This window comes from Trachurus trachurus (assembly GCF_905171665.1).
Source record: "Trachurus trachurus genome assembly, chromosome: 4".
NCBI lineage: Eukaryota > Metazoa > Chordata > Actinopteri > Carangiformes > Carangidae > Trachurus > Trachurus trachurus.
In genome coordinates, this window is record NC_139898.1 from 32476341 (window position 1) to 32488675 (window position 12335).

General features: G+C 43.6%; 1 protein-coding gene across 2 annotated transcripts in view; it reads right to left on the bottom strand.

The window, feature by feature from the left end:
* Nucleotides 1–8292: 8292 nt before the first annotated feature.
* Nucleotides 8293–12335, bottom strand: part of ptbp1b (polypyrimidine tract binding protein 1b) — a 29544-nt gene continuing 25501 nt past the window's right edge. For both annotated transcript variants that reach the window (XM_083970584.1, XM_083970583.1), the window contains exon 15: nt 8293–10676. In XM_083970584.1, the coding sequence (XP_083826710.1) occupies nt 10544–10676 (133 nt within the window). In that variant the 3' untranslated portion in view covers nt 8293–10543. The remainder of the gene's footprint in view (nt 10677–12335) is intronic.

Genomic DNA, 12335 nt, shown 5'->3' on the forward strand with positions numbered 1-12335 from the left:
CATCTGTCTGCAGGGGGGCTCGGCTCTACACCGACCCAGAAGAGCCCAGAGAGTGAGTGAATGAGGCGTTCACTGACCTCACCTGGAGTCGGGAGAGGCTGGACCAGGTCACAGGTACTAGACGACAGGTTCTGGGTTACTTTAAAATAATAATTAGTCATAGTTAAAGGGACAACGAGGAGTTTTGGAAAAGCGAAGTGTTTTCTCACTACATTTATGAGCCGCCGCACCGTGAAATTCTTTGACCGGCGCAAGACAGACTCATGTTTTCATTCATCAAGAATTAAAGTCAGAGGTTGGAAGACGATCACATACCGTCGTAGTTCCGACCATAAACGGAGATTCAGCGGCATTATTCTCATGACTCGCCACAAAACCGAAAGTAAAGAAACGCTGGTCGGCTCGCCCAGCATTTCCACCACCACTAATAATAACAAAATAACCATAGAGACAAAACCATATATTTATCTAAAATGGACCATTAACAAGTGGTAACGTAGATTCATCCACATTAACGTGAGAATTTTTTGTTCTGCCGATCGTTGTCCCTTTAAAGGGATACTTCACCCAAAATCGATAATTCACCAATCGTCTACTCACCGTCATGCCAAGGAAGGAAGGGTTTGGAGAACTTCCAGACAGTACGTTTACATGATGACGCTTGAGAAAACTGAATTATTGCCTTAAAACCCTCCTGTTGTCCTCCTGGGTCAAGGAAGGAAGGTCGAAGGGATAGAAGGAAGGAAGGAAGGAATGCAGGAAGAAAGGAAGGACAAAGGGATAGAAGGAAGGAAAGAAGGACAATAGAAGGAAGGAGGAAGGACGAAGGGAAAGAAGGAAGAAGGGAAGGGAAGGGAAGGAAAGAAAGAAGGACAAAGGGATAGAAGGTAGGAAGGACAAAGGGAAAATGGGAGGAAAAAAGGAAGGGAAAAAAGAAGGAAACAGATGGAGGGAGGGAACAGATTGGGTCAAAAAAAGAAGGAAGGAAGGAAGGAAGTAAAAAAAAGTAATTAGTTATAGTTAGTTATAGTTGTTACTCTCCTGAAAAAGTAAGAGTTAGTAACTGAATTACTACATTATAAAAGAAACTTATTACAAGGAAAAGTAACTATTTCTAGTAATATCTGTTACGTTTTTAAAATAAAATGCTGGTTAGTTCAAGATAAACGTCTTTTTTCCAACTAGTTGATGGACTAAAAAAATAAAATCCACTTTAACGGGTGTATTATTTTGTGACTGGACTTCTAGAGTCAAGTAACGGCGAGTAACGCATTTTATTGTCAGTAACGTTAACGGCGTTATAACGGAGGAAACTTCTGCGATTACTTGTTACTGGAAAAAGTAGCGCCGTTAGTAACGCCGTTATTCCCATCACTGGTTATAACTCCATGTGACTCCAACAGGTGTCTGACGAGCTGACGGTTCTGACGGTCCCGATGTCGACGACGACATGGATGTTGATGCTGATGCGACCTTTAACCTCAGGTCCAGTTCCAGTTGTGTGAGCGTTTCCACGGAGACTCTTTACAAGTTCTGTTCGTCCTTGCTGAAGGACGGAGAGCGTCTCCGTGGGGGGTCCGGACCAAACCAGACGACTTAATGGACTGTGCTGATTCGTCCTCCGCCGGGCTTTAATTGACCTGCTGCGTCTGTGTGTGTGTTTGAGTGTGTTTCAGTGTGTGTGTGTGTGTGTTTCTTACATGTGACCAATCTCCGTCCTCTCAGACAGAATTAAAGGGTTAATTACCACCCAGACCAGAGTGGGCCGATTATTCACGTTTCACCGCTCGGGGACAGGTTTACCTGGCGACCCCCTGCGGGACGGCGTCCAATCACAGAGACACCAGGACAGAGCAGCCTGAGGAGTGTGTGTGTGTTCTTGTACATGCTACGTTGTGAGGACCGGAACGAGTTTTTAACCAACAGAGTGAGGACATTTTTGGGAAGTGAGGACATTTTGGCCGGTGCTCACTTTTTCAAAGGGCTGTTTGAGGGTTAAGACGTTAGGTTATAATTAGGTTTAAATTAGGTTTAGAGTAATGGTTAAGTTTAGGCATTTGTTTTGGATGGTTAAGGTTAGGGTTAGGGGCTAGGGAATACATTATGTCAATGACATGTCCTCACGAAGATATATTTACAAGGATGTGTGTGTGTGTGTGTGTGTGTGTGTGTGTGTGTGTGTGTGTGTGTGTGTGTGTGTGTGTGTGTGTTGGAAGAGGCCGAAGAGACGACTGTTTGAATAATCTGCCTTTTAGGTGGAAGCAGTGAAGCTGTCAAGCCGCCGGGCGGTGATGGGGCCTGTCAGCCGGGCGGCCATTAGCCGCACGCTGAGACGCCTCCTCCTCGGCTTCCCGCCTAAAAAAAAGCGGCGTTTACCTCCTCTTCTCCCGCTCAAACACGTCAAACACGCGTGACCGGCGCTCATCTCATCGAGCAGCAGCAGCATCACACACACACACACACACATATAAACATGGCGCTCGGCAGCGGGATTAGCTGTCTGACGGGCGCCATGTGCTTGTTTGCAGCGGTCACTCTGTGGGGGGTGGAGGGGGGTGTGTTAGTGGGTGTGTGTTAGTGTGTGTGTGTGTGTGCGGGGGGTGTGTGTGTGTGTGTTGGCTGATATGTTTGACTGCAGGACGGTGGGCGGGAGAATTAGCATTTAAAGTACTTGCCCACCAGGCATTAGCACACCTTAGTGAGCCCAGCAATCTGTTTCCTGCTGCTGCCGAAAACTCAGACATCACATCAACACATCACAGAGAGAGGTGGCGTGTGTGTGTCTGTGTGTGTGTGTGTGTTGCTTCTATGGCAACACATCAGTGCACCGTCATTGACTGATGTTGAAACCGTGAGCAGGTGTGCAGCTGCTACAGTACACCTGGATGAGGCTCCTCCTCCTTCTTCGTGGATGGATCGGACAACGTACAGATGAAACTCACAGGCGGCCATCTTGTGTCGGTTCACTCGCTCTGACTCCGGTCGCAGTAAAGTGGGTGATCCAGTTTTGTCCGTATATACAGTAGCTATTACTATTCTTGAAGTCATTTTCCAGGACATTTTCAGCTGCTTCAGTCTGACAGACGTGTTATAGAGTTGATCCAGGGCTGAAGTTTATCACGGCGCTGGTTCCAGGAAAAGAAAGTGAATGGGGTTTCTGCATTGTGTTTTGGATGATACTTAGTTTCTGATCCTTCCAAGTTAAGTTCAGTGAGATAATCTTCACATATGAACTCCTTTTCTACCGCATCTGAAGCTTAAATGCGACATCCAGAAGTAAAAAGCTAACGTTAGGCGTGACGTCACCACCACTAAGCTTTCCACTGGTTTCAGCTGCTTTATGTTAAAAACATTGTCTAATCTCTATATTTTATAGAACAACAAACCAACTGCTCAGCGATAGCTGTCACGGCCTGAAAACGATATGGGAGAGGGACCTGGGATGTCTGATGGATGAGGAGGAATGGACGAGAATCATATCTAACAACGGGAAATTCATTAGGGAAGCTAAAGGGAAATTTACACAATACAAAATAACACATAGGTACTACTGGACTCCACAAAGACTAAATAGAGCCGGCATAATGAACAATAACTTGTGTTGGAAATGCCAGAAAGACATAGGTACTCTGTTACACTGTATCTGGGAGTGCCCTGTCATTCAGCCTTTTTGGAAAACAGTCCTGGACAATTTGAGCAAATGGCTGGGAAGTGGCATACCGTTATCTCCCAGGTTATGTCTATTAGGAGACAGAAACCAAATAGTAAACATATCAAGTGGAGAGTTCTCTGTAATCATGGCAGGGACTACAACGGCTGCCAGGGCAATACTTAAACTGTGGAAAACACCTAAAGCCCCTGAACTAAAAGAGTGGATAAACATTATGGTAAAAACAGCTTCATATGAAGTTATGCTCGACAAGATAAATAACAAGAATAAGGTCAAGGCACCAGTCTGGGACTTGTTTTGGACTCACATCACTATGACTGATGATCCTACAGCTTGAACGCCGTTTTCTGAGTGTATCCAACATGTATGTATCCACCTATTGTATGTATATGTTTTCCAGCTATGTGAATGCATCAATATGTCCCCTATACATCATTACATCATCGCATCATTTATATCATTTACATAATTTATGTGGTATTCTTATGTTATTTTTGTTTTTCTATACCACTGACACCTCATGTAACGTGCATAAGATGTCTGAAAATGTAAAATGTTCTAATGTCATACACCAGAGATAAAAGAAATAAAAACTTGAATTACAAAAAAAAAAAACATTGTCTAATGGGGAAATGGGACTGTTTTGACTTGTTGAAGAGCCATAAATAACATCAGAGAACCTCCATAAGAACTCTCTGGCCTGTTGGGGGGGGGGGGGGGGGGCGTTTTATGTCCCCCACAGGGTTTGTAGTCGTATGGAGCAACTTGTTAGCAACCGCCTTTTTGGCTGCACGTCAAAGCTTCAACATTCACCAGTAGGGGATTTACTGACCTGTTTCATGTCCTACAACTAAACCTGAAACTCTCTGAAGCTTTTGTTAACCACAGACCTGATCTGAGGGTTTTTACCAGAATCCCATTTAGAGAACGTAATGACTTTTAGACGAGGGAACAGGAAGTGACCGACGCAAGGGTGAAGATGATGAGGTACCGAAATGTGGAACCGTTTGACTTCACGTGAATCGATACTCAGTACTTCAGTGGGAATTCGGTCGGTAAACCAAGGTTATAATACAGTAGTTTTGGATTTATTACTATAATAGTTTTATTTTGTTTTGACTTTCTTTTTCTCTAATTCAGTTAGTTTTAATTAGTTTTTTGAACGGGTTTGCTAGTTTTTGTTAGTTTTTAGTTTTTTTGAAATGCTTAGTTTTAGTTTAGAGTTTATTTGTTTTTGTATTAGTTTTTTCATACTTTGGGTTATTTGTCAGGTGCAGGATTCAAACAGATCAGAGTAAATAGGCTATTGTGTAATAAATAATGTATATTGTTTTTTGACATATCAGTTCATTACAGTACCTCACGTTTTATTGTATTTAACATTATAAAGTGAACAAATGCAAATGTTTTGGACACTTAAAGTGCACAACTTTTGTCACCATTTTGCCAGGTAGAGCGGTGACGAGAAGCCGACTCTAAACGAGAAGTGATATCGTGCCGCCAGCTCGCGTAAAACTGCTCGAGCGAAATAAATCGATTTCATATCAATCCAAAATTGACAAAGACGAAAACGAAGGGAATTTTATCTATAATTTCAATACGTTTTAGTTAGTTTTGTAAACACATAATACAGTTTCAGTTAGTTATCTTTTTTTTTCTTTTTCTTTTAAGTATAGTTGTTCAGTTAATTCTAGTTTTCGTCATTTTCGTTGAAGATAATAACCTTGGTCGGCACCAATAAAAGAACCAAATTTAGGTCCCCATCCCTGCTCACATGTGACTACAACCCGACTGCGGTGACAGGTGATGAGTTCAACGTGACGTGAAACAGCAGAGAGTGATGTAAACAGGAAGTGAACAAAGTAAACAAATCTCAAACCGGGAGGAGAAAGAACGTGTCAGTCAGACAGGTGAGGTCAGGTGGTCGCCGTGTTCCTGCACCTGCAGATCAGACTCGGCGCCCGGTGAACAGACCTGACAGAGTGTGTGTGTAAGTGTGAGTGAGAGTGAGAGAAAGTGTGTGTAAGTGTGTGTGTGTGTAGGATTATGCTAACTCTTCCCTCCTCTCTGCTCAGTCTGAAGGATTTGTGTCAGACCAAGCTGGCGTGCCGACGCTTTTTCTCCCACAATCCCTCTTTGTTCGCTGGCGTGTCACCGGTCCAGCGTTGTTGTGTGGGGAGAGTGTGTGTGTGTGTGTGTGTGTGTGGTGGCTGGTGGTGCATGTGTGTGGTGATTCGGGTGGGGGGGCGTGTGTGTGTGTGTGTGTGTATAAGAATTCACGGATATGAACTTCCTCCAGTCTGTAAAGCCTCAAATCTCGTCTGCCGTTTCCACAGGACTGAATGTGAAAGTGAACGCTTCACTTCTCCTCTTCCTCTGTTTTATTATCCCCCCCCCCCCCCCCCTCTCCTCCTCTTCTTTCTTTGATCGTCCTCTTAGATACAGCTCCTCTCTCCCTCTCTCTTTCTCTCTGCAGGTTCATCAGGTTCAGCTCTCTCAGACTAAGCGACAGGAAGTGAAACCTGACGTGCGGTTCGGTCGGTCTCTGATCCGACGGCGGCGGTGGTTGTTACCTGAGTGGCGACTCTCACCGACTTTTCACCTCTCACCTCCACACAGATATCACACAAAGATCATGAAGGTCACATGATGATGTCACACCAGCATGTTTCCTCCTCTGGACCAGCTGTTGGTTGCCAGGTGAATCCAGAGCTTCTGCAGGTGCACAGGTGTTTCTAATAAAAAAGTGCTGCTCTCGCTCCCTGCAGCTACAAGATGATGATGATGAGGTCGAGGTCCGTCTGTGTTTCTGAGCGTTTGCTGCCACCTGCTGCTTCGGATCAGACATCACACGCTAGAGACAGACAGGTGGTGAGGTGTGTCTCTCTACTGCCACCTGCTGGATGGAGATGGAGACAACATAACACAAAACAGCATTTTATTATTTATAAATACATATGAACTGAAATTTAAAGAACCAGTGGACTACGAAACTGCATACGGTAGCTTGTTCAAAATGAACAACAATATGCTGCCTGACTGTTTTCAGAAAATGTTCAATAAAAGACAAAGCTATTACAACTTCAGAGGGATGTGTATATTCAGAATTAACACTAAAATCTATGGAATACTGAATGATTTAAAAACATGCAGTTACAAAATCTCATTTAAAAAAACACTCAAAAATAGGATGATCAATTCATATAAGATAGATAAGTTAGATGAATTGTGGTGCCTGCTGCTGTGGAGCTTTTTATTCTCTTTATTTTCTGACTGTTTATTTGCTGATAAAAGGAACTTTTACCTTTTTTTAATAAAACCTAATCTATAATAGGGTAGGCAAAATAAGCTAAACTTAAGCCCACACCTTTTCGGTCTAAATGTCTATTGTACACTTTCATTATTTAATTTGCATATTTTCCGTTTTGTTACTTTTTTTAGTCCTCGTCTAGCTTCTGTTGAGCTGTAATTTCTATTGTACAATGACGTGCCATGTCAAGCCATAAAAGTATTCACACACTCAAAATGTAAACAAACGCATAACAAATAAACATGAATATGATTCATAATAAGATAAATGAGGAAAATTCTGATTATAAATTACCTGAGGACTTAACCACCACGTTCCTGTGAGGTCATCCTGAGACAGTGATGTCATAACTAAACTTTACAGGAACCGTCCTCTCTCTCTCCGCAGCCGTGTCTCCACTGCAGACCAGGACCTCCGGACGCTTGAGTTTTTGATCATCGCGCAACCGTTGTGCTGTAGCTTTGTTTTTGTTTTTTTTACTACTCTTGTTGTTTTTCCAGCAGTAGAGATGCTTTCAAATGTAACTGGGTTTTAAAAATGTTGTTTTGTGCGATTGCATAATTGTCTGATCACTTATAAAACGTAATTTACTACTACTACTACTACTACTACCATCATACGTCTTAAACTGCCTAATTCTCTTTTTTTCCGGCTCTGGAGACACCTTTTTCAATAACGATGGGTTTTAAAAATGCCAGTTATTTCGGGGCTTTCTCTTGGTATCATACTGCTCTTTGAGTATGACCAATCAGCACACAGGTTTGAGCAAGTCAAATTTAAGACTTTTTAAGACCTTTTTAATGCCACCTTGAATGAAATTTAAGACCGAAAAAAAAAAGAATTCCTGTAAATATAAGCGATGGTTGGGGATCCTGCTGTACTACAATCTCTTTTGAAAGCGAAGTGTTTCACACTACATTTCCCATGAGCTTCCATGCGCACGTTGAAATTCTTGGACCGGCGCAAGCGAAAACATTTGCCAAGAATGTTTTCATTAATCAAGAATGAAAGTTGGAGGTTCGAAGACGATCAGATACCGTCGTAGTTCCGACCATAAATGATGCCGACTAGCGATCCGACGGCGTTATTCCCATGACCCGGCGGGCAGCGTCCGGGAAACCTAAACTGGGAAATGCTGGGTGAGTCGACCACTAAATGATAATATCAAAATATCTATAAAGACAAAACGATACATTTATTGAAAATGGAGTGTGCATATTTTCATTTATTCTAATGCATTTCTGTTGTTCTTAGATCATCTACTGTCCACACACATACACAAACACAGAGAGTAATGACACAGTCGTAGATAAAAAGTGATTTAATGTGTTTTTGTCTGTGACACAGTTTAAGGCTCAGAACCGTCGACACTTGAATCAAAATAAACGTTTCATCAGATATAAAACCAACATCACTGACTCACCTGTGCTACAAAACATGTATGTACAGTTAACACACCACCCCCCCTCCCCTCCCCTCCCCTCCCCCCACCAACCCCTCTACCTGCCTCACCTGCCTCACCTATCTCACCCCCGCCCCGACACGGAAGGCTCATGGTGCATTCAAGGCACCTGGGGAGACATGATTCACATCAAGTGAGATTGATTCGTTTTTTTTTTTTTAATTTCAGTAACTTTTAAGGATCCAAATCCCTGATTCGGTGTCGGTGTCTCGGCCTCTGATGACATCACTGCTCCACTGTCCGACTGTGACGACTGCGCTGTGATCAGAACCTGAGGAACCGGGTCTCAGTCCTGATGTAGGGAGTTTGTGCGTCTAAGTTTTGTGGAGACTTGACCTGTGGCCAAGGAGGAGGAGGGGGCATACCTGAGACAGGTAGATGTTGTTGTGTTTTAATACTCGCTGTGGGGCGTTCAGACCAAGTGGATCTGCCCCTGGAGGATGTGCAGTGCATTGTGGGAACTGAGGATATCAGTCAGAAGACACTTTGTGGACATGGAGCAGGAATGAGCTGAGCCATTTAATTTTTTTCTTTTTCTCCTAGTCTCAATCCATCATCGACCAAAGCTCCCAGGTGTCTTGAATGCAGCACGACTGTGGTTCAGACAGTGAAGCAGCTTCATCGTGAAGTTCAGGTGAGCGGCTGGAATGTCGACATAACAACATTAAGACACAGATGAACGAAATGTCTTCAGTTCATCTCTGACGGCGGCACCCCGAGCAGCCCAACGTCAAGACGTGCGACTCGGCCGGCGCCGTGTGAAGGCACAACACACAAACTGCCGCAGCAGCAGAACCTCAAGTCGCACCGACCTGTGAAATCCAGTGAAGCAGTCGAGAACAACATTCAACTTTCCCACAGGAAACACCGAGAGCGCCTAAACCAGTTCACCATCTTTTGAGTCTGTTCTTTGTGTATTTATTTTTTATTTTAAGTCCTAAAAACCAGAAACCTGAGGCAGGCGGGTCTGTTTGCATCTAAAAGGCCGTTTTTGGTTTCAGCTGTAGTGGATCACAAACTTATAAATAAACCGTTCAGAGGCAACAGACAAGACGAGCGAACAACAAAACCCAACAGAACAAGACAGAAACAAACCCCCAGCAAATAAAAGCTAAGGAATGATTAAAATATTGCTACAATGTCTGATTGGAATAAAACGTGATTGCATACGTGGAAATAAAGAAATCAAAAGAGGAATAGAAAAAAAGAAAAAATCTCATCTAGAACTAAAAAGACCCAGCAAACGGCTAAAACAGAATCAGTTCACATGTCTGACGCTACAGTAACCAGCAGTACAAAACACTAACAGGAAGGAAACAACAATAAAATACACTTACAAATGCGGATATAGCTGTAATACATCTCAACAGTAAACCTTTGACAGCTGTAAACCTGCTCTTTGCCAGTTTACAGAGGCATGATGGGAGATTCGTTTTCTGAGTCGAGATTTGCTCTGACTCCAGGAATAAGGCACAGGGATCATCTAAAGGCCAACAAGGCCTGATCTCAGGTCTGACAGCCTGAGGTGGATTCAGGACTGGCGGAGGCCTGAACTGGTAAAGACGACGAGTTACGTCAAACGGGGGGAAACCAGAGAAGAGGACTAGGGCCGCGGGAAAGTGAGAATAAAGAGAGAACTGTGAGTTCATGAATTCAGAATTCAAAGGGTTTAAGTCCAGAGCCTGGATGACGAATTGAAACACTGACTTTAAATCTTTAGTTCTGACTTTAAAGTCAAAAGGCAAGAGTGGCTCAAGGTAACAGCTCCACAACAAGAAGGCAAGAGAGGGGGCACCGTCTGAAACCTCCTTCAAATCCTGACCACAAACTCAGAATCCTGACTTTATTTATTATGTGGATTTGAGGCTAAACACAAGTTCTCCTGAATTTCTCCAGACTCAGAGTAGTCCAGCATCTTCTCCCCAAGGACCCTAATCCTCTTTGAAGGCAAAGAGCTTTTTAAAACAATAATTTAACATCACACCAGAGTTCACGATGGTTTCTGCAGACGACGTGTTGGAATGATCGGAGTGTAGTGGACACCATCGATAACCGCCCTCCGAGAAGGAGGTGCAGGGTCCAGATGGTGGGAGTCTGAGGCTCAGATTGACGACTTGGAGAAGGAGACCCGCAGGTGATGGTTCTCTCCCAGGTCGTGGTTGTGGAACTCGATAAGGGACTCAATGGCCTCCTCCACTGAGCCCATCTGGATCAGAGCCATCTTGTGGTCCTTCCTGAAGGACAGATCAGGAAGTTCTTAAGGACTGAGAACATGATGTTTCTCTCAAACAACGGTACAACCTCTGGGTTCTGAAACCTTTAGCTAAAATGTGACAAATAACACTTGAAGGTCAGCCCTAAAATCAGCATCAATGCCCTCAAGCTTCTCTCTGCTCTTCAATCTTCTGTGCTCGCATGGAGGCCTGTTACTTGTCTTCAACTTCTTGAGTGCACCTCAATGTTCTAACTCTTGTTGTTGCCCTTTCTTCCAACTTTTGTCCTTGTCCTGAAACCTAAACATCTTGTCTTCCTCCTTGTACCCAAGTCTCTTTTTTTTGGAGGCCTGTTACTTGTCTTCAACTTCTTGAGTGCACCATAATGTTCTCACTTTTGCTGTTGCCCTTTCCTCAAGCTTTTGTTCTCACCCTGAAACCTAACAGTCTTGCCTGAAGTCCTTGCTCTTGTCTTCCTCCTTTATTTTTGGTCTTTCGTTCCTGTTCTTTCTGGGAGATCTTTGAGTCACCCCTGAAAACGTCTTTCTTGGCATGTAGGCCCTTATATTGTCCTGATGCCCCTTCTTGGTCCTGCAGCTCTTACCATCCTTGTCCTGAGAACCCCATTCTCACTCAAAATCCTTTTCACTACCCATACCTTGACGCTCCTTTAGCTAAAACGTTACAAATAACACTTGAAGGTCAGCCCTAAAATCTTCATCAATGTCCTCAAGCTTCTCTCTGCTCTTAAATCTTCTGTACTCGCATGTAGCCCTCTTACTTGTCTTCAACTTCTTGTTGTCACTCTTGCTGTTGCCCTTTCCTCAAGCTTTTGTCCTTGGCCAGAAACTGTCTGCCTGAAGTCCTTGTTCTTGTCTTCCTCCTTGTTCCTAAGTGTTTATTTTTGGTCTCTCGTTCCTGTTCTTTCTGTCACCCCTGAATACGTCTTTCTTGGCATGTAGGCCCTTATATTGTCCTGATGCCCCGTCCTGGTCCTGCAGCTCTTACCATCCTTGTCCTGAGAACCCCATTCTCACTCAAAAACCTTCTCACTACCCTTAAACTCCTACCCTAACCTTGATGCTCCTTTAACTAAAACGTAACAAATAACACTTGAGGGTATGCCCTAAAATCTCCATCCATGCCCTCAAGCTTCTCTCTACTCTTAAATCTTCTGTGCTCGCATGGAGGCCTGTTACTTGTCTTCAACTTCTTGTGTGCACCTCAATTTTCTAACTCTTGTTGTTGCCCTTTCTTCAAACTTTTGTCCTTGTCCTGAAACCTAAACATCTTGTCTTCCTCTTTATACCCAAATCTTTATTTTTGGTGTTTTGTCCCTGTTCTTTCTGGGAGATGTTTGAGTCGCCCCTCAATACCTCTTTCTTGGGCTTACTCTCAAGAGTCATCCATACCTTCAAAGCTTCAATAGTCTGTACTCGCATGGAGGCCTGTTACTTGTCTTCAACTTCTTGTGTGCACCTTAATGTTCTCACTCTTGCCCTTTCCTCAAGCTTTTGTCCTTGTCCTGAAACCTAACTGTCTGCTTGAAGTCCTTGTTCTTGTCTTCTTCCTTGTTCTTCCTTATTTTTGGTCTCTCGTTCCTGTTCTTTCTGGGAGATCTTTTGAGTCACCCCTGTTTACGTCTTTCTTGGCATGTAGGCCCTTATATTGTCCTGATGC